The 25,642-nt window shown below is 37.3% G+C and overlaps 1 protein-coding gene across 11 annotated transcripts in view; it reads left to right on the forward strand.

The window, feature by feature from the left end:
* The window catches only part of ESRP1 (epithelial splicing regulatory protein 1), a 56,200-nt gene that overhangs the window by 26,156 nt on the left and 4,402 nt on the right, over positions 1–25,642 (forward strand). For 4 of the 11 annotated variants that reach the window (XM_057737206.1, XM_057737217.1, XM_057737216.1 and 1 more), the window contains exons 12-15: positions 1,437–1,671; positions 4,693–4,861; positions 17,774–17,924; positions 21,275–21,384. In XM_057737206.1, the coding sequence (XP_057593189.1) occupies positions 1,437–1,671; positions 4,693–4,861; positions 17,774–17,924; positions 21,275–21,349 (630 nt within the window). In that variant the 3' untranslated portion in view covers positions 21,350–21,384. The remainder of the gene's footprint in view (positions 1–1,436; positions 1,672–4,692; positions 4,862–17,773; positions 17,925–21,274; positions 21,385–25,642) is intronic. The other 7 variants (XM_057737211.1, XM_057737208.1, XM_057737210.1 and 4 more) reach the window with 7 other exon arrangements.

The following is a 25,642-nucleotide window of genomic DNA, read 5'->3' on the forward strand; positions in this document are numbered from 1 at the left end:
TTAAAAATAAGGTGTTTTCTGTGCATCAGTCTGAATATAGGTTTGCATTAGAAATACCAACTTTTTCTAAACTGCTAGTTTCCTACTTTCTCTTTCCATGTGAAAATTAGATCACATTCATAACCATAATCCTGTCTCACTATAAAGTGCATGCCACTGGGTACAAGGAATCAGAAAACATTGAGCCCCTGCTTGGTGTTCCACACCGGCACCTTCTGTCTCTCACGTCAATATTAAGCTATGCAACTTTATCTGACAAGGAATCCTTTCGGCATGCTTCACTGACGGGAGTCATTTTGAATAAAATTCCCCACAATTTAGCATCACCAGGGAATTGTTTGGGTTCTCTCTGAGTCACCGTTTCTAATAACCTAGGGGCTATTATTACTCTATGATTAACAACAGTAGACAGATTTTCCTCTCATTGACCCTTGTGACCTATCGTGATTGCACTTGGGAGAAATGCTTCTTTGATGATGGACAAGCTCTTAGCTGCCTTGAAGATGTTAGTTTTCCATCTTGGACTGGGTTTCCCTGGTGTCCCTAATTTCCCTGGTATGGTAACTCTTATGGTAACTTGCATGGTAATAATTTGCAGTAACTAGTCCCTTACAGACTTTAAAGAAATCCATGAAATAAAAAAGCAGTCTTATAAGCTGGTTGTGCCTTTTTTCTCTCCCATAAAATGTCTGTGCTAAACAAAACTAAGGCATTCTGGTTCTGCTTCATTTAAAACAAAGCAGAAATCCACCAGCTTTGTTTTAAATAGGATTTTTAGCAAGCTATTAGTAACAGAAGAAATGTCTATAAACACCTGTCGGCCAAGGTTTAAAAAGGAAATGCCAAGGGAAGAGGTGAGAGCAGGGCTCCCAAGCAATGCTGATGATACAGCTCTACCACCCTTTGCTGTGCTTTGCAGCTCCCAATTCTTCTCCTCCTTCCCTATCCGCAAGCCACATCCCAATCTAGGCTTCAGGGAGAAGGGAAAGGGATGTTGCAGGTCAGTGAGAGACAGACTTGAAAGGCAAAAGAGAACACTGGTTTGTTCATTTCATGTAGGAGGATACATAAAGCTCTAATACTGGTTCTGTTCCTAGCTTTTCTCAATTGAGTAAGATTTAATCGGATTGTTCAGAAAGGAAAAACCCAGTATGCAAGCCTATACTTTGAAACCGCAGTCACAAGGAGACCCTTTCAAAAGCCCATAAATCTAATTCTAATTGATAAAAAACCAAAAAGGATCACTTTCAGCTGTGTGCTCTCAAAACTATTTCTTCTAGGTTTTGTGGGCAGTTCTGTTGATTAGGTCATGAAATGTAAGTCAGGTTTCAGGAGATCATGCTGTCACCCAACTTTTGTGGCTAAAATGTCTGTACTATGGGTGATTGTCACTGTGCATGTTTTGTAAGCAACCACTTCCTTGTTGAAGGAGACAGTCTCCTTTTGTTTTTATTCTTCCCCCACGCGCTCAGGGCCGCCCATCAGGAGATGCCTTTATCCAGATGAAGTCTGCGGACAGAGCATTTATGGCTGCACAGAAGTGTCATAAAAAAACCATGAAGGACAGATATGTTGAAGTCTTTCAGTGTTCAGCTGAGGAGATGAACTTTGTGTTAATGGGGGGCACTTTAAATCGAAATGGCTTATCCCCACCGCCATGTAAGTTACCATGTAAGTTTTTCTTGGGTCTTGGCGCTATTCTACGCTATATGCTGGTAGGTGCTTAAGCTGCTTTCATAACTTTCTGTACCCCTGGTTCTTTCTGAGGCAGGTGAGGTGGTTACATAAAGCTTTCCCATCTGAAATCAGTAGTATCTGGTAATCATTTAAGACCTTGGTTGTGGACACCCATAATTAGAGATGCTACAGATACCTCCTTTCAAATTACATTCTTGCTTTTCCAGTAAGCACTTGATTTCTGAAGCTTAGTGTGCTCAAGATAAGCACTGACTCTGGGAGGCAACCTGGCTATGTATATATTTTAATACGCATTTAAAGGTAAAATAAGTACGGACAGATCCTTTTTCTTTTCTTTCTGCAACACGTTAAGCTTTTTTCTTTTTTTAGAGAAGGGTGATTTGATGCCCGTTTTGCATTTGTAATTTTGTGAGCACTAAGTATTTTTGGGGAAGGATAACGTGAGGAGCATCTCTCTTGCTCTCTAGGATTTCTGGAAAGAGCAAGTTAGTAAAAAAAAAATATATATATATATATATATAAATGCGTAAATAAATAAGCCAAAGTTACCATTGGATCGCAGGATCAGTGCTTAATATCAAGCCATGCTCTTGCTCATTGGCACCTGGTGCAAGCCGTCTGGAATCCTGTTTGAGAGGAAGGAGCCCTTTAGTCTGGAGACCAAGTTCTGGTTTGTGACTAAGGAACATTTGGAGAGCTGATGTTTAAACCTTGAATTTTCTGACGAAGTTTTCACTTCTGAGTAAGACGTACATTGTTAGGAAGCATAGCATGTTGGGTGTGTTTAAAGAATGTAGCACTTGGAATACAGTCCAAAGATAACTGAGAAAGTAAACTGAATTATGTGCTTGATTCCAATAAAATGGGCGGCGTTAAGACATCACTTTCTAGTAAAGAAGGACCTATGCCAGTAAACCTATTTGATAAAGTATTATTCATAGGACATTTGGTAGGGCTTAATCTTTTATATCCTTTGGAATTCCTAACTGCTAATGTTCCATTTATCTGCTGCTTGCTATTGGTGAATATCTAAGAGTAGATCACTAATGAGTATCAAGTTTTAAAAATTCATGATTGGCCATAAGTGGATATCTACATGTAATTGTAGTTGTATGTTTCCTGTCCATAAACCATTGATAACATCAGTAACTTTTACAATTTCCCTTACTGATAACTTATCAAACATTGTGAGATAAGAGAATTTCTCCATCATGTATAACCCAAATTCTTTTGCTGTGATAACCTTTTACTTCTCTATTCCTGATGGAAAAGTGGTCATTACAGACTTTGTAAGACTTTTAGTTCTTCCCTTTTCCCCCTCGTAAGCCTTAAAATATTAACAATTTCCCTGGCAGTCCAGTGGTTAAGAAAGTGTGCTTCCACTGCAGGGGGCGCACAGGTTCAATCTCTGGTTGGGGAACTAAGATCCCACGTCTTGTGCAATGTGAGCTGAGCCCCCCCTCCCCGCCCCCAATGTAAATGCATTTTTACATAAAAATATATGTCCATATCTTTTAATACTTTCTGAAAGTTTTAATTAAAATTTGGCCATTTGTCATTTTAGTGGAAGAGTTCACTCATTAAAAAATCAATTTCCATTTGTGCATGCTAATATGCTTATTCTACTAGACTTTTTTTTTCCCTGCCAACTCCCTTTAGGTGACAGTCTCTTTATGACTTACGTGACTCAGTTTGTTCTGTTTGCTCTTTTTGTGGACTCCTTAAGGCCAGGGATCATAATTTTAAAATTATCTACATTAGATATCTAACATGTAGCAGTTTTTGATGGGTATTGATTGTCTGTTTTTTGGGGTTTTTTTGGCCATGCCACACGGCTCGCAGGATCTTAGTTCCCTGACCAGGCATTGAACCCGGCCCATAGCAGTGAAAAACCTGGAATCCTAAACACTAGGCCGCTAGGGAACTCACAGGTCTTGGGGTTTATGTACCCATATTCAGCTGACTTATCTCCATAGACATATAGAAACGTCAGAAGAAAAGCGAAAGACAGTAGAGATTTTCCTATGAAAATTATCCCTTGGGCCTCAGCTATTTGCAAAATATATTAGGTAGTGCTAGGTTTGAAAATTAAAGTCAGGGACCCCAAGTTCAGGCAACCTCTCAGTTATCTCTTCTGTTGGGTGCAGATGGCTTGGAGAGTTGTGTTCATACTACACATTAAAGCTAGTGACCAGCAAGTGGTCTGACTTACGTGAGTTACTGGGCCTTGAAGATGTTACATGACCAGAAGACAAAGGAATTCCATCCTTTATGTATCTATTTAATCTGAATCAGCTTTTCATCTGCTGATTCCCAGGAAGACTTGCACATATTTCTTCAAGTTTATTTCCCAGGTTGGATTTTTTATTTTTTACACTGGTCTGAAGATGTAGATTAGTGTCAAAAACCCATCTTCTGGATTGCCTTAAAGTGTACAAAATCCGGAGTTAATTTCCTCCTTTTGGGTCAGTTTTTTCTGGCACAGTCTATGCCTTGGCATCATACATGGTCCTGGTGAATGGTGTTTTATCATAATTATCTTTATGTTGTACTATGGAGTAGATGACAAGAGGGACTAGCAGCATAGCTCTCAAAGGGGAAAAAAACCCAGCTTTTAGTTTGAAGTTACATTAAATGTCGGTCCGTCCCATGTTTCTTTCCTCAAAGAGTTAGTTTATGGTAACTGGCACTTAGGAGTTGGGGGGTAAAAATCATGTGTCATGAAAATGGTTGCAAAGACTTGCAAGTTCACTTGAAACTGGCTTTTCCAAATTTCAGACTAAGAACTGTTCTTTAGGGTGATGGAGTGTGTGAGATTTGAGATTGCTTCTTGGTGTGATCTATATAATCAAAAGAAAGTTGCTTGGAATGGTATGCAGAACTGGTCTCTTTCTTTCAAATGTGTACATGGAACAGCGACCTTATAGCTTTGGTGCTCGCATGTGTGTCAGCTATTACACATATATCTCAAGGTCTCTCTCTTTGCTTATTTAGGCCTGTCTCCTCCCTCCTACACATTTCCAGCTCCTGCAGCAGTTATTCCTACTGAAGCTGCCATTTATCAGCCCCCTGTGCTCTTGAATCCACGAGCACTGCAGCCCTCCACAGCATACTACCCAGCGGGCACCCAGCTCTTCATGAACTACACAGCGTACTATCCCAGGTGAGGCTCTGATGGAACTGGAAATGAGGGACAGAAACAAAGGACTCCTTTGATAGCCACTGCCTGAGTTCACAAAAGAATATTGTCTGCCACATGGAAGGTTAGCATGGCAGGCAGCAGTTTCTGGTTGTATCTCTGACCAAGAGGTTGTTTTAAGACAACACAAAATGTCTATTTTTTAACCATCTATTGACAGCATGTTCTTTTAGCTTATGTGTGTATACAACTTTCCATTTTTCCTTCTATTTTAGGGCCGTTAGTGAGTAGCAAAGTAATCATTGTAATAGGGTGGCAGTATGCTGTGAATGAATTACAAAATGGGAAAATCCATGGTGAGGACAATTATATTTTTAAGTAGCATGAATTCATGTCAACCCAAAATAAACAAAAACTGTTGTTTTAAATTTTATAGGGCTTGTGTTCTTTCCCCTCTAAATCTTTGCTAACAAGTCCAGGATGAGATTATTCAGTGCTTTCTTAGAATCAATGTATTTTAAATCCGATTAGTTTTAGTTGTCCTCACTTTCTCGGAGGCAACAGGATATAATGGAGAGAAATTTGTCAGTCTGGAAATTGGGAGACCTGAGTTTTGGTTTCATATCTTCTACCCGAGGCAATTCACTTGACCTTTCTGGTTCTTATAAAATGATGAGATCAGCCAAGTGTTTGGAGTCCCTCCCAGGTCTGATTGCCTGTGATTCTAACTTGGATGTATAATAACCTCTCATTCTCAATTTTCTTTTGAAAAAAACTTTTTTTAGAAGTCTTTGTTTAGCTACTAACCAGTTCACTTTATTAAAATAAAATTTTACTTTGGCACAAGCAATATTCCTCAAAAAAAATTTTTAAGTGTACTAGGCTTTGTTTTTTGCTTCTCAAGCTATTTAAAATAAATGTTTTGAGTACACCCACCAATGTAAAGGTGAGGTTTTTGATGGGTGACCTGTAACTTACCTATCTTATCTCTACAGTTACTGTGTCACACTGGTTTTTTGTTGTTGTTTTGATTTTTGGCCTTGCTACGTGACTTTCAGGATCTTATTCCCCCAACCAGGGATTGAACCCTGGCCCCCTGCAGTGGCCATGGGGAGTCCTAACCACTGGACCGCCAAGGAATTCCCTGTCACACTATATTTTTTATTCCCTCTCCATCTATATATAATTTCCCAGTAGGGAGCAAGAACTTTGGAATCTTGGTAGCAGTGAAGCTGGTAGCTACTATTAATTAAATTTGTTTATTTTTTTAGGAATTTTAAAAACATTCATTAATGCTATTGAAAATGTTCTTTATTTTGTTGGGGAAAAAGAATAGGGAGAAAGCTACGATAAACATCAACTGGCCATCTTTTGAAAACTTGAAAAGGCTCAGAAACATAAGTAATTGTTCATGGTTGAGTACTATGTCAGGCACCCAGCCCAATCCCAATCTGTCACCTCCTCTGGACCCTGTGACAGTCACTTGCTGGTAGTGGCTCTGGTTATAAGAAAGATCTTTGTCTTCCTTTCTTATACCATCAGAATGTCAGGAGTGGCATGCCTTGTGCCACTGGATGCCTGGTGCAGTTACTTATTCCTGTAATACACTTGCAAAGTATCCAATTCCACCATTGATTTACTATCTAGACACTGTTAAAAGAAGGAATGAATCTCTTAGAAATAGTTTCCCATCATAGTGTGATGGGAACTTGAGTCTTGAAGCCTCAAAGGCAAGAGGAACTGACATTTATGGCTTAATAGCTCCTGTAACTTTGGGCCCCTGCTATATGTTAATTTTTTTCTATTAGTGGTTTTAAAGTTTGTAATGTTCTCATTATTAAGTCTTAAGAGGATAGAAGTAGTGAGTGACTCCTATTTTTCACAACTCCAAGTACAAAAGTAACCACTACTATCAATTTGATAACATACACATATCTGTGTGCTTGTAAATAATGTGGCATACTGACATACTGCCCTCTGGTTTTGTGGTTTTGTGCTGGTGGTGGTGGTGGTTGTGGTTTGTTTTTTTTTTTTTAACTTGCAAGCATGTTATTGACTTCCCTAAGGAATATCTGTATATTTACCTCACTCTTGTAACTTCCACATGATATCCCAAGAGTAAAAATATAATTTAACAATTCCTTTATTTTTATAGACATTTAATTTTATTTTTCTCTGTTAAACAAAAGTTGTATTGATCTTTAAATACTTCTACTTCTGTAGAACAATTTCACAGAAGTGGAATTTTTTTTTTAATATTTATTTTATTGGCTGCGATGGGTCTTCATTGCTCCGCATGGATTTTCTGTAGTTGTGGAGAGCGGAGGCTACTCTTCATTGCAGTGTGCAGGCTTCTTATTGCAGTGGCTTCTCTTGTTGCGGAGCACAGGCTGTATGTGCTTGGGCTTCAGTAGTTGTGGCACCTGGGCTCAATAGTTGTGGCTAGCGGGCTCTAGAGCACAGGATCAGTAGTTGTGGCGCACGGGCTCAGTTTTGTTTCGAGGCATGTGGGATCTTTCCCAGACCAGGGCTCAAACCCATGTGCCCTGCATTGGCAGGCAGATTCTTAACCACTGCGCCACCAGGGAAGCCCCCAGAAGTGGAATTTCTAAATCGAAGGTCATGTATGTTATATTTAAATTAATATTTCCAAATAACTCCTAGTATGTTTCATTATTTTAATTTACATTTCTCTGATTCTAGTGAAGTTACACGAACCAAGTATTCAAACATGGGGATGTGTTGTTAACCATACTTAAAATCTGTAATAATTTAAAAAGCAAACTCCAAAGACAAGAAAATATTTTACAGTTTGGGGAGAACACCATTAATTTTTTTTTTTTAAGTCAAGATTTTATTTATTTATTTATTTATTTATTTATTTATTTATTTATTGACAGCATTGGATCTCTGTTGCTGCCTGTGGGCTTTCTTTAGTTGCGGTGAGCAGGGGCTACTCCTCGCTGCAGTGCTCAGGCTTCTCATGGTGTTGGCTTCCCTTGTTGTGGAGCACAGGCTCTAGGGTGCGCCAGCTTCAGTAGTTGTGGCACATGGGCTCAGCTTCTCTGTGGCATATAAGATCCTCCCGGACCAGAGATCAAACCTGTGCCGCTACATTGGCAGGCGGATTCCCAACCACTTCGTCACCAAGGAAGTCCCCAGAACACCATTTCTAACCTCACATGACTCTAAGGCATTTGAGGCTCTGTAATATAAATGTTCAAGTATATTTTGGCCTATTCTCTGATACGTAGAAGAGTGTGAGATAGCATACTGTAGGGTGAAACAGGACATTAAATCAGAAGCTCTGGAGTTTGTCTCTTTTTAAATTAAAAAAAATTAAATTCCCTCCATTTAAAAAAATATTTTATTGAAGTATAGTTGATTTATAATGTGTTAATTTCTGCTGTACAGCGAAGTGATTCAGCTTTATGTGTGTATATAGATTCTCTTCCATTATGATTTATTACAGGGTATGTCCCTCCACTTTTTTTTTTAATTTTTTAAAAATTTTTATTGGAGTGTAGTTGATTTAAAATGTTGTTATCCATTTTTTAAATGAAATATGCTGTTTGACTTCAGATTAGTGCAACATGTTCATTACTTTAAAACATCAAGATGCTAACATTTTGCAGACTTTTGAAAGCATGCCCCTCAAAGTGACTGGTTTTAACTGTTTTTAACTTTGAATTTATCTGGGCAGACTATTATTTAGTACCTCTGTGTGCGACATATATTAGGGTTAATAAAATATGGACCCTTTCTGGTGTAGAGTAGCTGACAGAATTCACCCCTGTGCAAAGTCAGTAACTTCAAAGTGCTCCTTCAGCTAGAGGGTATTCGTATTTTATTTCCTCTAACTTGGTATATTTGGAGATAGAACCTATTGTGGGTATTTCATCATAAGGATTTGGGTTACTTGAGGAATGTCTAAGGAGAAAGCAATGAACCAGTGAATTGCATTTTTGTTTGTTTATTGTTAAATGAGTTTTTAGCAGTCTAAATGTGTGTCGGTAACAACAGCATCTTGAAGAGCAAGTGAAATTAAAGCAAGTAGTTCTATTTTCTGGTTACGAACATTGTTTTTTCCTTTCACCACTTGGAAGAAGGTTTCGATTACCCAGTATCCCAGAGCTTAGCCTAGGAAAGAAAAGAATTAGAAGGGGCTATCTGTTCATGTCCACCCTGCTTATCACTGGAAGCTGTTCTTTTACACCTTGTCTCTCCCATTACATAAAGTCCTACGTTTTGTTCTGACGTCTCATTTTTCTTAGAAGGGAATATTCTCTTTTGCATCAAAAGCACAGCACAGGTAAAAAACATGCTGGGTCTTCAGTTAAATGTCATGTAATTTAAAGATGGGTCAACATAAATGTCTTGTGTATATCCATTGCCTCACCTTTTGCAGGACATGATAAATAATAACATATCACTTTGAACCAAAAGGGGAGGAAAAGGGACGTTTGACATTTTTAGTGAGTGATGCTTTATTTGCCTTTCCGTGAGAAAGGTTTGGGAGGAGGAGCATTTTATTTCTTGGGATAACCATTACTTGTAAAATCAGATTCTTTTTACCCAAGCATTTAATATGTATATTTAGTAATATTGAGGCATTGTGCAGTGCTTTGTTTGTTGTGTGATGTTTTTAATATCCTGAAATTCTTTGCACTTGAGCCAAAAGAATACCAAGCCTCTGAGAGATGGCCTGCATTTCCTATTTCGAACACTTGGCTTCCTTCTTCCAGTTTCCTTTTTTTATTGAGATAAGTATAGGTTCACATGCAGTTGTAACAAACAGTACAGGGGCATCCCATACACACTTCAGCTAGTTTCTCCCGACAATAACACTTGACAACCAGTTTACTTTCTAACTTATTTGTTGAAAGCTTTCTGATAGGACCAAGAAAAATAAATAATCTTGGCTTAAAAAAAATTCTTTTTTATTACTTAAACATTTAGTGCCAGAGCATGCAATGAAATGACACTAGAATATTGTAACAGTGCAATATTAATGCAGTATCAGGCAATGTTGTAATCATGGAGAAGCACCAGATAACATTTGTTGGTGGGAACAACTTTTTTTTTTTTTTTTTTTTTTAGTTTGGATGTCATTGCTAAATGATGTAAGCAAGAGCTGCTGTGGGCATTTCACTCTATACTGTCGGTTCCTGAGAATTCAGTGTAGTTTCATGGAATAGTCGTTTGTTAGTCTAAAGACCTTATTCTTATGATGAGCAGTTCAGGGAATTTAAAATATGCTTAAAATTCTTTTTGGCATTGTAGAAAATTATCAAGTGCGGTGAACCTCGAGGAAAAAATTTTAATTACTCAAAACACTTGATTGATTTCAATGTATAAGTTGTTTTCCCCCCTAAGGATTTTTTTTTTCTTACAAAATGGGAGTGGTATTATACATATTATTTTCAAGCATAACTTAAAAAAAAAATCTATTACAGAAATTTTCAAACAAACATAATCTGGGAAAATATCTGTTACCCAATTTCAACAGTATCAATATTTTGCCAATCTTGTATCATCTGTTTCCCTGTTTACCCTGCTATACCCTTACTCCCAGAACATTTTAAAACACAAAAACCTAGAGATCATTTCTTTCACCTGTTGCTGTTTGTGTGCCCAATATTTCTTTAAATAAAGCAGTTTATTCTTAAGCATTAATGACTTTAGTTAAAGCAGAAGAACTTAACTAAACACATGTGCCAATCTTGATAAACAAAATAAACCTATTTTGCCTCCATTGCCCCATTTAAGCAATTCCTTGATATATCTTTAAGACATTACACTGAAGTAGGCTTAAAGCAAAAATTGACATTTGTCTATGAATTTTATTTAATAATACAGAGTAATGACTTTTGATTTTCTTTACTGTATGTTATGTGGTCTTCTAAGCTGCCTTTTTTTTTAAACCAAAAGCAAAATGACTTTATTAGCAAACATTTTCCATTTAAGTTCAAAATAATCAAATCATAATAACCATGAAGCTAGGATGAGATTGCTTCTAGAGAGGTTTTGATTTGGAGGGAGGAAAGAGTGTGATGGAGTCATACTGCTTGCTCTATATTTGTACCTTTCAATATTGTATTCTATTCCTATTCAAAAACAAGACAAAAGTGCATTTAAAAAAAAAGAAACGTGAAAATAGCTTACAAAATAATAACTTATGTAAATGTGCCTCTCTGGAAATCTTTGTCTTCTGTTATTTTGCCAAGGAACGCAAATGTCCATGGATAAGTGTGTTTTGCTTCCTTCGTCATCTAGATTTTTCATCAAAATATTACTTTTTAAAATGTCATTGTTTTCTAAATGTAAAAAGATAAGTTATTTTGTACAAAAAGATTACTTTTAAAATAATTTCTAGTATAGGATTCAGTTTGCAAATTAAAAATGAAGCTTTGTGGGGGCAATTCTTGTTTTGAGTAAGAGGTCTGTAACTTTATGTATTTGGAGCTTATGATAACTGTAGGTAGTAGGGTTGTTGGGGGTTTTTTGTTTTTTGTTGGGGGGTTTTTTTGGTTTTTGTTTTTTTTGTTTTTGTTTGGTTTTTGCGGGGTTTTGGGTGTGGGGTTTTTTGTTTGTGTGTTTTTTGTAATCTTTGACATAATTGGAGTAAATTTAAGTTTAGTTACCAAACTGTTTTGACAATACCTAAATTTGCTTACTATTTTAGTGAAATAGATTCTTGGCAGATTTCTTTATTTAAGAGTTTTTATATTTGTTGGTTACTTAAAACTTTCTCCGAGAGATAGATGCATATGCACAGAGAGGCTTGTATAGCCTTTAGGAAGAGCTAACAGGACTTCCTAGGTGGCGCAGTGGTAAAGAATCCACCTGCCAGTGCAGGGGACATGGGTTCGAGCCCTGCCCTGGGAAGATTCCACATACCACAGAGCAACTAAGCCTGCACACCACAACTACTGAGCCTGTGCTCTAGAGCCCGTGAGCCACAGCTATTGAGCCCATGTGCTGCAACTATTGAAGCCCACGCGTCTAGCACCCATGCTCCACAACAAGAGAAGCCACTACAATGAGGTACCTGCACACCACAATGAAGAGCAGCCCTTGCTTGCAGCAACTAGAGAAAGCCCATGTGTAGCAATGAAGACCCAACACAGCCAATAAATAAATAAAATAAATAAATAAATTTTAAAAAGAGCTAACAGAAATTGAGGATCCAGATGTAGTAATCAGTCCATCTGCCTCACTATTAACTCAGAAAGAATGTTGAAAAGTCAGCCTTCTTGAGATTGTTCATTTCAGATGAACAATTAAGTTCAGAAATTTCCTACATGAAATTTGACTCAAGCCTTTGCACTTGCTAGGATTAAAACATTTTCTCCAGTCGCTTTCCAAATATATGGTCTTTGTAATAGTAGGGGTGTTAAAGGCTCTGTGCAGTAATTCTGCAAGAAGTGAAAACCAGATTTCTTTTTGCAAGCCTTCTCAGGGTGTTTTCTATGTTAATATGTTATGACGTACCCAGAGGAGAGAATATAGTCTTCTAATCTTCTTTTCCCTTAATCTCTTTCTTTAATAGGACAGATAATGCTTTGATCCTCTCTCCTCGAGAGAAATATGGCAGGTCCTAAAATTATGAATATTGTCATGCTATGATTATTTTGGAATGCTACCTGATAACATCAGTGCTACCAAAATTTGTAATTATTAAATGAAAGGATATTATGAAAATTGTTTTCGATATAGTATATATTGTATTGTTAGACGCCCTAGCCTTCAGTATTTTCATATATCTTTCCTTGCTCTACAGAGAATTTTCTATTACTTAATAGGATACGTAGAATATTATAAAACTAGATTCTGTTACTTAATAGGATACGTAGAATATTATAAAACTAGATTCTGTTACTTAATAGGATACATAGAATATTATAAAACTAGATTATATAAATTATATAAAACTAGATTATATAAATATATTTGAAAAAATATAAGATAGGAGGAAATGTTTGATAGTCTGGCAACAGAAGCTTAGGCAGTTAAATTAATATTGGCATAACAATCATGGAATCTGAGCAGGAGGAAACTTGAACTGCAAAACTCATAATTTCAAAGGAAAGGAAGTCATAAAGTCTCAGGGAAATACAGCTTTCCTCTACGTTGAGTTTGAAAGTTTTTACCCAAATACGTAGAGAGAACTTGGAGTACCGTAGTGAAGGCGATCTTCACCAACTTTATAATGTAGTCACTCACCTGCTTCATTCAGTAGTTTCTTAACGCGATCTCAGTGTGACTTGCTGAGTGAGTCTCAGTAGTAGTGTCTTCATAGCTGTGATGCTCTAGCAGTTTTCTGCATATAAACCTTTGGGGAGACCCCTTTCGTGCTGTTTTCTTTTTCCCTTCATTTCCTCTCACCTCCCCTCAGGTCTTTGCCAGTTCAGGCAACCCCAACAGGGTTTCTGTCTTTTATTTTTTTTAAGTACTTTTAAAATTTTATTTATTTTTTATTGGCTGTGTTGGATCTTTCTTGCTGCGCGTGGGCTTTCTCTAGTGGGGATTGGGGGCTACTCTTCACTGTGGTGCGCAGGCTTCTCATTGCAGTGGCTTCTCCTGTTGTGGAGCGCAGGCTCTAAGCACACAGGCTTCAGTAGTTGCAGCACATGAGCTCTAGAGTGCAGGCTCAATAGTTGTGGCGCACAGGCTTAGTTGCTCCGTGGCATGTGGGGTCTTCCCCAGACTAAGGATGGAACCCGCGTCCCTGCCTTGGCAGACGCATTCTTAACCAATGTGCCACCAGGGAAGTCCCCTCGACAGGTTTTCTTACCCAGCTCAAGTGCAGTTTCCTTATTGGTTTATGTGATGTGGTACAGTCCCTCCACACACTGTAGGACCTCAGAGTTCAGTGTTACATTGACTCACTCATTTGGCCCCCAGCCCTTGGGTTTCTTAGTAGTTCTATCATTTTTTTGAACCTTTGTAGCTTCTGAGTAGCGGTTACATTATTGATACCACTGACACCTGAGACATTGATAAATACTGACACTTGAGAGTCTGAAACCTAACTAAAGATATAATGGAGGTAAAAATCCAAAATAATGACTTAAAATGAATGTTGGGATGAGTTACGGCATAGTCTTGTTTTGGTGGACAGCTCTCTTTTTTGCCATTGGTTAGGGTGTGGTTAGAAAATTCCTTATCTTTCTCTAAACCACCACCACAAAGCAAATGCACGTAATTTTTACGTTATCCTTATTCTGTCGTTGCAGAAAAATCCATATATTCTTTGAAGCTGTTCTTATGTTTAAAATTGTTTCCCTTATCCTAAAACATACAGCACTCCCTACCATTCCTTAAATTTCGTGGGATTTGAAAAAGGCTAAGACTTTCTGGTAACTGAGTAACTTTCCATGGAAAGCATTAAATATCTCAAACATTAACTGTAAATTGTATTTGACTGAATTGGATTAGTTGGAAAGTAAATACTGTGACTTTTTTTCAGTTTTTGAAAATAGGCTTATGAAGGTAGTTTACATGTCATAAAGTTAACCTATTTTAAGTATACAATTCAATGGTTTTTAGTGTGTTTATGGAGTTGTGCTGCTAATTTTAGAACAGTTGTATAAACTCGTATTTAGATAATATAACAATCTTATTTTAGAGTAACCTATTACCCCCAAAGGACACCTGGTGTCCATTAGTAGGGACTCTGGTTCACTTCCTTTGTACCCACTTTACTTGCCCCTCCCCACCCCTAAATAGCTATCAATATATTTTCTGTTTCTGTGGATTTGCCTGTTCAGACATTTCCTCTAAATAGAATCATACCACATGTGGTCTTCTGTGGCGGCTGCTTTTATTCAGCCAGTTCTTGGGGTTCATTCATGTGCAGCGTGGATCAGCACTTTTCATGCCTTTTTATGGCTGATACTCCATTGTAGGGATATACAACATTTAATTTATCATTTTTTAGGATACTTGGGGTGGCTTATACTTTCTGACTATTAATAATGCTGTGCACATTTGCACTCAAGTTTTTGTGGGGTTCTAGATTTTTAGTTTTCTTTGGTTAGGTATGTACTTAGGAGTGGAATTTGCTGGGTCATATGGTAACCTTACGCTTAATTTTGAGAAACAGCCAAACTGTTTTCAAAAGGGGTGTCACCATTTTACATCTCCATGAGCAATGTTTTAGAGTTTCCTCTTTACATCCTTTTCAGCTCTTTTAACTATTTTCATGGGTGTGGATTTGCTATCTCATGGTTTCAATTTGCATTTCCTTAATGACTTGATTTTGAGCAATTTTATATGTGCTTATTAGCTATTAACATGTTTTCTTTGGAGAAATGGTTTTTCAAATCCTTTGCACTTTTTTTTCTTTTGGCCGTGCCACGCAGCTTGCGGGATCTTAGTTCCCCGATCAGGGACTGAACCCAGGCCCACAGCAGTGAAAGCTTGGAGTCCTAACCACTGGATCACCAGGGAATTCCCCCTTTGCACATTTTTATTTTTATTTATTTTATTTATTATTATTTTTTGTTTGTTTTGTTTGTTTTTTTGGCACACGGGCTTAGTTGCTCCGTGGCATGTGGGATCTTCCTGGAGCAGGGATTGAACCTGTGTCCCCTGCATTGGCAGGTGGATTCTTAACCGCTGCGCTACCTAGGAAGCCCTTATTTGTTTATTATTTAAAAAAATATATATATGTATATATATGTGCGCCAGGTCTTAGTTGTGGCATGCAGATTTTTAGTTGTGGCACATCGGATTTAGTTCTCTGACCGTTCTCTGACCAGGGAACGAACCTGGGCCCCCTGCATTGGGAGCACAGAGTCTTAGCCACTGGACCACCAGGGAAGTCCCTGCACCTTTTTTAATTGAGTTATTTTTCTTACTGTTTTTAGTTGTAAAATTTCTGTACGTATTCTAGGTAGGAGACCTTATATGGTTCCTACCTAGTCAATATTTTTTCCCAATCTGTGGGTCTTCTTTTCATTTTCTTGATAGAGCTCTTTAAAGCACAAAAGTTTTAAGTTTTGATGCAGTCCAACTTATCTGTTTCTTCTTTTATCACTTATACTTTTATTGTCATATGTAATGCAAGGTCATGAAAATGTATTACTACATATTCTTTTAAGAGTTTTTGAGGACTTCCTAGGTGGCGCAGTGGGTAAGAATCCGCCTGCCAACGCAGGGGACACGGGTTTGATCCCTGCCCCAGGAAGATACCACATGCTGCGGAGCAACTAAGCCCGTGCACCACAACTATTGAGCCTGTGCTCTAGAGCCCGTGAGCCACAACTATTGAGCCCATGTGCCACAACTACTGAAGCCCATGCGCCTAGATCCCATGCTCTGCAAACGAGAGGCCACTGCAATGAGAAGCTCACGCACGACAATGAAGAGTAGCCCCCTCTCGCCGCAACTAGAGAAAGCCCGTGTGCAGCAACAAAGACCCAACACAGCCAATAAAATAAATAAATAAGTAAAAAAACAAAAACCACAAGGATAAATTTATTAAAAAAAAAGTTTTTGAATGTTTTATATAGCATGAGGTAGAGGTCTAAATTCATCCCTTTACATGTGGCTATTTCATCGTTACAGCACCATTTACTGAAAAGACTATTCTCTGTTCTTCAAATTGTCTTGGAACCCTTGTCAGAAATCAGTTGACCAGGGAATTCCAGTGTTTGGGACTCCGAGCTTTCACTGCCGAGGTCCCGAGTTCGATCCCTGGTCGGGGAACTGGGATCCTGTGGGCTGCGCAATGTGGTGAAAAACAAATAAGAAAATCAATTGACCATAAAAGTAAGGGTTTATTTCTCGCCTCTCAAATTCTATTCCATTGCTCATTTCCGTCTCTGTGGGAGTACCACACCATTTTGATTACTGTAGTTTCAGAGTAAATTTTGACTTCAGTAAGTCCTCCTACTTTGCTGTTTTCAATCAGTTAGGATTATATAGGATAGATAATCTCAAAGATTTTTAGTCCCTTTCATTATATGTTTACTTGTCTTTGAAATGGGATAATTACCTACTTAGAATGATTTATAAGCGTTAATAATCTGAAACTGTGGATTTTTATTGCTCTTTAAGCTAATGACTTCTTTAAGGAAAAATTTCCCTACGCGTGTGTATTTTTAAGTACAGGTATCTAGCAACTAATTGTGGTGGGAAACAGATTGGGTAAGGGACAGGATGAAACTAATTTCATAATATAGTGATAAGTTGAGTTACCACATAAAGAATGATTGACGTGGCTTGTGTTCCTTGGAGGTAATTGCTGCTGATACACCAAGAGGACCCATCGTCAATTTCCCCCCATGTTAATGGTGGTTGACATAATTTATTCTGCATCCCTTCCAGTTTACTTGTTCCCCCATGCCCCGCCGCACACTGATTTTTCAGTCAGATTGGAAGAAATAACTCATGGGTACTAAAGTACTTTGCTGTCTTATTATGCTGTACTTACTGTGTTATACATTTGCTTGTGTATAGGGGTAGAACAGTCTGTTCTTTGGAGCAATCATTTGTATACTTTTTGATCTCTGTGGCTATGGTTTCTATTATTCCTTTGTGTTCATGCTTTTTCATGCCTTAGTATTCTTGATAACTAGCCAGTTAATCATCAATGAGCTTGGCTTTGGAAGTGGTGCTTTGTGTTTGAGTGGCTGCAAAAGTTTCCTTCTCTCCTCCCTTCATTTACGAATCTAGGACAGAACTGGATCTTGGGGAAACCCTGCATTTCACTCTGCATTAACCCTTCTATCTTTCAACTTCTGGCTTTTGTGGAAATGTGGGACAGACTAGCTATGGTGTATTTACCTGTCTTGGGAGAGATAACTCTTAAGAATTCTAAGCAAGATCACCTTGAGAAAGTCTGTTTCCTTAAGTAACAAATGTTTTTAGAGTAAATATTAGACATTGTCTATTTCTGTTGGTTCACTGTGCTTTCTCTCCCTTTAGCCCCCCAGGTTCGCCCAATAGTCTTGGCTACTTCCCTACAGCTGCTAATCTTAGCGGTGTCCCTCCACAGCCTGGCACGGTGGTCAGAATGCAGGGCCTGGCCTACAATACTGGAGTTAAGGAAATTCTTAACTTCTTCCAAGGTTACCAGGTCAGTACCTTGAAGAAGAAAAATACTCAGTGCCCGTATTACTTACGTTGATGTGCCTAAAGAATGATGCCAGGAAAGAAGCAAATTCTCTGAAACTGTGTGCACAAGTGCTAGTAAATAGATTTACTTTATGAAGAACAAGTCAAGGTCAGGGGGATTAGTTGTCTTGAGTGCTAACTTCAGGCTCATCCCTTTGACATGATTAGGGCTTTTCCATGCTATTTTAATTATGTCAACTTTATTGATGCTTTTTTTTTTTTTTTTTTTTTTTTTTTTTTTTCAGTTGGGCTGCTTTGAGAAAGCTCTTTAGGGCACACAATGCCTAGGGTCTTTCCATCTAGAGTAAGATTGGCTAAGAAGGAATTTTCTTCAAAGTCTAATTCTTAATTAACAGAAAAAAGAGTTTGGAGTAAAAAGTAGTCTGAGGCCTCTCTGCCTAATCTGGGAAAACTGTAAGGGTGACTCAATGAATCTTTAGATGGTAACTGCTTAAAATGACCTATAGGATGTTTAGTGAGTACTTTATGATCTGTTAATGCTTGTGAAACTGATATTTACTCTTGTCAGGTTTTCTACCACTGCCTGTGTCCATCAGTTGTTCTTTGACTTAAGAACAACTTGGTAAGAGCTCCTTAACAGCAAGCAAAATCTTCTCTTTGTCATCTCACCTAAGTGGACATCTTTCCTTTCTTAATCATATGCTTAGAACATGAACTCCTTCCTTTCCTGCAATGTCTAAAAATCAGTATCTTGTAGCTTTTTAAATGCACTAAAAGCAGAAATGGTCTTTCCTCTTGGAGCTGAATCTTGCTTGAGTCTTTAGAGTTGAGAAGCACTTTCAGTGCTTATAATCATCAAATCCTAAAATAGCCCTTGAGCGTTTACAGTACAGCTTGATAAGGGTTGCGCCTGCAGGTGCTGTTTCACTCATAGAACAGGTTTACAAGTTTGGTTTCCATGAATCATGGAGCATTGTGGAGCTCTGCTAAAATGATGTCAATGGGGATGCCTCAAACCTACCAAGTTACCATCATAGGATATGTTTTGACAAATGAAGAAAATCTGTGTCTGATAGTGAAAGACTGAAGGTGGACAAAAGTTATCTTTTGTTACTGCTTGGCTTAGCACATTCTTTCCGGAAGTAAGCTACTTTTTAGAGATCAGTAGATACTTTGCTTCCTCCCTAAACAATTATGCTGCCTGTTGGGAGCCCTTGCAGGGGTAAAAGAGTTACTTTCCGAACTTCATATCTGATTCACTAGATTATGAAAAGAGTAGAGAATTTTACTGAAGGCTGTTGAAAAGATTACTTAATCTCATGGAGAATACATTTGATTTTTGTGTTTTCTCTCATCGTTTTCCAGTTATAGAAAGTAGAAGCAAAGTTTCAGGTTTAGTGGTCAGTTGAATTAATTTCTTTTATTTGGACTAATTAACTTTTATTACATTCACACGGAATAGAATTAAGTGGTCATACACATAATTTGGTTATGAGAGTAAGCGAAATTGCTCTTCTTAGGAAGAGTGCCGTGGCTGGCTTTTATGGATATTTATTATACCACAAACATGTAGTAGCAGTTATTTCTAGATTTATGGCTAAAAGATTGACATGCTTCAAAATTAAGATAAACTGCTACAGACCGAAGTTATTTTATCTTCTAGTAGCTTCTAGGGAATCATTCAAGGTTGGAGCAGACCTAGTATAATCAGAAGCACAAAGATTCTGTGAAATTATTTTGTCTCAAGGCATTTGCCTTCTTTTCTGAAATGCTTGGAATTTATGAACCAGATCAGTAATTTAGGATTACATAGGAACCTCAGTTATCTAATTCAGTATATCAAATTATTCTTCAGTAGTTTGAGCTTTAAGGTAGTTACCATGCATTTGTTCAAAATCTTTCGTATATAACTTAATTTCATATCACTCTTGTATAAAAGCTTATATTTTCTGTCTCTGAGTCCTTGCCTTCTTATTTATTTTTGTCTGTTCTCATTTATTTTAGTAATAGCTGCAAACCATGAGATTCTAGATTCGTTTAGATATGGCTTTGTCACAAGACAAAAATCAATGGATGACTTTACACTTGAGAACATTTTTTTTTTAGTCTGTGCCTGTCTTTACCTATGGTACATTTATTGCTGTTGCTGATTTAATGGGAGCTTTTCATTTGATTTCTGGTTATTTATGATTCATCCTGCATAATTTATTTATTTATGTAATTAAGCAAATCCTCGATAATAATTGGTTGAATGAATGAAATCTCTTAATGGTTTCTGATTCTTTTTATATACATATATATGACATGTTTTTACACACACATATATAAAATGGCATATGTCTTTATAAATGTTATTTTTAATTTTTTGGATGTATGTTTCCCCTATCCTCAGCAAAATTCTTTCTATAAAACTACTCCAACTTAATTTTTCTATACTTCATTTGAGGTTGAGGGGGCTGTAAAGCTGGAAACGGCAAAGATTTACAAACAGGGAAGAATTCTGATGCTAAAGCAAGATGCAGGACAGGGGTTCTGCTATCAAATCTGCATTCTTATAAAGTAAAAAAGTACCTGAGTAAGACTCATTTTGAGAAATGAGATTAATAGAATGAGGACTGAATTTTTGAAGGCAAACTACTACAAAGGTATTTAGTGATGCAGATGTCATTCTGGTCATGGAAATAAATCTGTGTCTATATTTTAGTTGAAGGAGCTCTTATTCTGAAATGGGCTCTTAGGGATCCTTATATAATCGCTTTAACTTTTTCATTTGCTCTTTGCATTAACCTTTACTGTCAGTGGCGTCCCATTTTCAATAGTGCTAGTTTTTGTTTCCCCTTAAAGAACTGACTTTAGTCTGTACCTCTTTGGGCCTCTCACTGCTTTTTACTTGCTGCACTGCTGAGAGAATTAGATTGACATTACAGATATATCTAATATTGTTTAAAGTTTACCAAGTTGTTTAGAGATATTGGGCTTATTGTACAATACCTTGAAAATCGTTGGTGCTCAAATATTTGATATCTAGTCACACTTGTGGTGTCATGGAAACTGTACTATTAGCAAGATCTGAAGTGTTTGGTGGTGGTATGGTATGATGTTCTTTTTCTATCCACATGCTCAATCTAACTTCGCTCCTAGTACGGAATTTTATGGTATTTAGACATGTTAAGTAAGAAATGTTGACTTGGGATTAGCAGTTACATATATGGCTTGTATCTGCGTTAACTTGTTTCCTGTGATCTAAATGTCCTAGAATTCAGTTGGTAGATCTATTGAGTTGAAATACTAACCATCTGTAGTGACAGTACGTCCATCTTTTGATCCTGTTTGTTTTAACTTGCATTTTAGTATGCAACCGAGGATGGACTTGTACACACAAATGACCAGGCCAGGACTCTATCCAAAGAATGGGTTTGTATTTAAGGGCCCCAGCAGTTAGACCATCCTCAGAAAAGAAGGTAAGGCTCTGTGATGTGAAAGTTAAATTATAAAGGACCAAACAGATAGAGGTCAGGAATCTCAGAGTGTTTTTTAGAAGTCAGGTGGGATGTGCCCTCTTCCCTTTTTGTGAGTAAGAATGTCAGAAACCCTGAAAGGAATGGAGACTGGAATTAAGGTCATCTAAGTAGATAGTATCTAAGCAACATATATGGAAACAGTTGCATGTTATTTTGGGATAATGGGAAACTTTTCCATTTGGAAATTTATTTGCAATATCATGTGGAATATAGGTTGGGTATGCTTTCTTTTTTTATCACATAACATAAAATAAATCATTTTAAAGTATACAATTAAATGATATCTAGTGTATTTGCAATATTGTGCAACCATTATTTCTATCTAGTTCCAAAACATTTTTACCAACTCCGAAAGAAAATTCCATACCCATTAAGCAGTAGCTCCTAATTTTCCCTCCATAGACCCAGGCAAATAGTCTGCTTCATTTCACATGTTTTTTAGGTTTATCCATGTTGTGGTGTGTATCAGTACTTCATTCCTTTTTATGACTGAATACTATTTCATTGTATGGCTATACCACATTGTGTTTTTTTTTTTTTTCGTGTATCTGTTGGTGGGCATATGGGCTATTTCTACCTTCTGGGTATTGTAAATAGTGCTGATGTGAACAATTATGTACAAATATTTGAGTATTTTAAATTATTTTTTGTAAATATCTAGAAGTAGAATCACTGTCATATGATAATGCAATTCCGTTGATTACACTTTTTTTCCTAGTTTTTTTTTTTTTTTAATGTTGTGGTAAAATAATACATAACATAATGCCGTTTTAATCATCTTTAAGTGTAGAGTTCAGTGGCATTAAGTACATTCCCATTGTTATGCGACCATCACCACCATCAACTTTTTCACCTTCTCATACTGAAACTCTAAATACATTATACAGTCTCCTTTTCCTCTTTCCCCAGCCCCCAGCAACCATTATTCTATTTTCTGTTTCTGTGCATTTGACTATTCTAGGTACCTTATAAATGGAACAACACAATATTTGCCCTTTCATGACTGGCTTATTTCCCTTAGCATAATGTTTTTAAGGTTCATTTGGGTATGATTTTAAATGCTTCATTCCAAAATGATCGTGAGGTTTTTGTTGCGTGTCCTTCTCTTCTAAAACTAAATCTAGAGGAAGAGGTTGAATAGTTTTTTTTGTTTGTTTTTTGTTTGTTTATTTTTCCTATTAATCTATGATCTTTCCTTAAAGGATACTGACATTGTCTGTGAGTCTCCTCAAAAGAGATAGAGTTACAAGGACATGGTCAGGAATTGGTGTGGCTTATTTCTTCATTTTTTTTATTAATTGGGTTTGCTAAAATTGGTTTGCTGGCATGTCTTTTTTTTTTTTTTAATGGTGAGTTGCGTTCCTTTTTTTAAAAAAGTATTTAATTGGCTGCATCTGGTCTTTGTTGTGTCATGTGGGATCTTTCATTGCGGCACATGGGCTGCTCTCTAGTTGTGGCACATGGACTGAGTAATGCATGAGGGCGCTCTAGTTGTGGCACATGGGCTCTAGAGGGCACGAGCTTAGTTGCCCTGCAGCATGTGGGATCATAGTTCCCCCACCAGGGATCGAACCCATGTCCCCTGCATTGGAAAGCGGATTCTTAACCACTGGACCACCAGGGAAGTCCCTGACATGTCATTTTCAAATTTTGTAACCATTTTCATAGCCAAGGACTATGTGCGCTTCAACCACCTTGATTCTAAATTAGAAAAGAGGTTGCCAGTGTAATACTGTCTTTGAGAAATGACAGTTGGAGTCTTAGTCTCTCATTCTGAAGTTGTAGAAACCCCAGTTCTGGGTTGGAAGTGTTGATTCTCTGCCACTTTCAGTGAGGTTTCAAAATATCTTGGTGCTAACAAAGAGCATCATGCCTAGATATGTGGTAGTGTGAACGGGGTATTTTCTAGTATAGTTCAGTGATGAGAGCACATTATTTTAACCTGTTGGTGTTCCTTTTGGTTCATACTTTGTCTTTTCAAATGTTCTTTATTCAACCCCTTGATGCTGTTTATGAACCTGACAAGCGTATTGTCCATACTGTAAAATGAGTATTTTGAATAAGAAATGACTAGAATTGGTGAATTCCCTGGCAGTCCAGTGGTTAGGACTCGGCGCGTTCACTGCCGGTACCTGGGTTTTAACCCTGGTTGGGGAACTAAGATCCCCCATGCCACACAGTGGGGCCAAAAAACAAAACAAAACAAAACTGACTAGAAGTGGAACCTTTTGAAATTATATTAGAAATGTCCTAAACTGACTATGACCATTACTCAGCAAAATTCTATCTTATCATGTATTTGTGTATTTGGGGTCATGATAGGATAACAAATCATCTGCTCTGTGAAAATCCAGACTTTTGCATTTTCTTATAGCATCAGATTAATCTGCCTTTATATTGAGGAGTTTTTAAAATTCACATGGAAGGATGTGAAATACTTGGCATAAGTTATCTCATTTAATTATGTCAACAACCCTGGGAAGTAAGGATCATAAAAGTATTGTGTGCTCACTGTAAAGAATTTGGAACATATAGACAGGTGCAAGGACATCACTAATAATACCACGATCCAGAAATAACCACAGTGAATAGTTCCTTTCAGTTTCTTTTTTTGTATGCCCTCAAGGAATTTTGGACCTGTTTCTTTCCCCTTAACCTTATGAGTGCCTGTTTATATATTTTTCTCCTCATCCACATGAATATCAAATTTATCATCACCAGTCATCTTTGACACCAATAGAGTGGCTTATGCTCTGAGAGCACTTTTATATCTGCAGTCTCATTTGGGTTTCACCACAGCCCTGTGAGGCATCAGGACAGGTACCCTGGCTCCATTTTACAGATGTGATGAAATCCAGAGAGGTTAGACAACTTTTGCATGCAGAGTCTATAGCTAATGACCAAGCTGATCAAAAGACCCATAACTTCTAGCTTCAGTCTTGGTGTTCTTTTTCGTTGGGCAAATAAGAGGATAGCAGAGTAAGTGCTTGCATTGAGCTGAATAGAATATTTACTATATCTACAACTATATTTTGCTTCTTTACTATATTTACAACTATACATATGGAGATGATAATTCTTTAGAGGTGACATTTCCGTTCTCTGTAAAAATTGGGAAAAAAATCACTACATATGTAACATTTTGGGGGGGTGAGAATTAGGTGGATTAATGAGCATAAAGTTATACAAACTAAAGTTCTTTATACAAATAATTGTTTTGTTGCTGTGATCACAATAATTATTACAGGGGCAATGTTTTTGCCTGTTATCTACATTTAAGACATTATTCAGATTTCACCAGTATTTCCATTAATGTCCTTTTTCTATTCTAGGATCCAGTCTAGAATTTCACATTTAGTTGGCCTGTCCCCTTAGTGTCCTCTGGTCTGTGTTAGTTTCTCAATCTTTGCTTGTTTTTGTGACCTTGACAATTTTGAGTTGTACTGTTTTTGAAGGCTTGTGGGCTGTCCTTCAGTTTGGATTTGTTTAATGTTTTTCTTGTGATTACACTGGGGTGATGGGTGTTAGGAAAGAATACATAGAAGTAAAGAGCCCCCTCATGAGATCTTGTGATACATAATATCTGTTGTACTATACCCACATGACCTCCCTGGTGGTATCAATTTTGATCATTTGGTAAATGGCTTCATCCATTCAGGCTGTCTTAACACAACTCCATGGACTTTGGTGGCTTGTAAACAACAAATACTTTCTCACAGTTCTGAAATCTGAGAAGTCCAAGATAAAGTTTTTATAGTTTCTTTTTTTATGAAAACTTTTGTCTGTATACTAGGTATTTTTGGAGGCTCTTGTAATGTATTAAGCCTAATATTGTCACAAAGCTAAGTTTTATGCAAAAAAACAAAACAAAACAAAAAACCTGCATGTAGCTCTCATTCGAAGAGTATTTTTTATATTTGGTCTTTTAAGTATATAGTTTTGATTACTTTGTAGATTGAAAAGTCTTTTGGAGGGGGCGGTCAGTCTAGTGACTAATATTTTGGTTTCTGGCCAAAAAATTCAAGGCATTTATTTATTTATTTATAGATTTCAGGGTTTTTGTTTGTCTATTTTAATATTTATTTGTCTGTTTGGCTGTGCTGGGTCTTAGTTGTGGCACCCGGGATCTTCATTCCCATGTGCAGGATGTTCGTTGTGGCATGTGGGATCTTTTAGTTTCGGCATGCTAACTCTTAGT

Source organism: Hippopotamus amphibius, chromosome 5 (genome assembly GCF_030028045.1).
Source record: "Hippopotamus amphibius kiboko isolate mHipAmp2 chromosome 5, mHipAmp2.hap2, whole genome shotgun sequence".
Taxonomy (NCBI): domain Eukaryota; kingdom Metazoa; phylum Chordata; class Mammalia; order Artiodactyla; family Hippopotamidae; genus Hippopotamus; species Hippopotamus amphibius.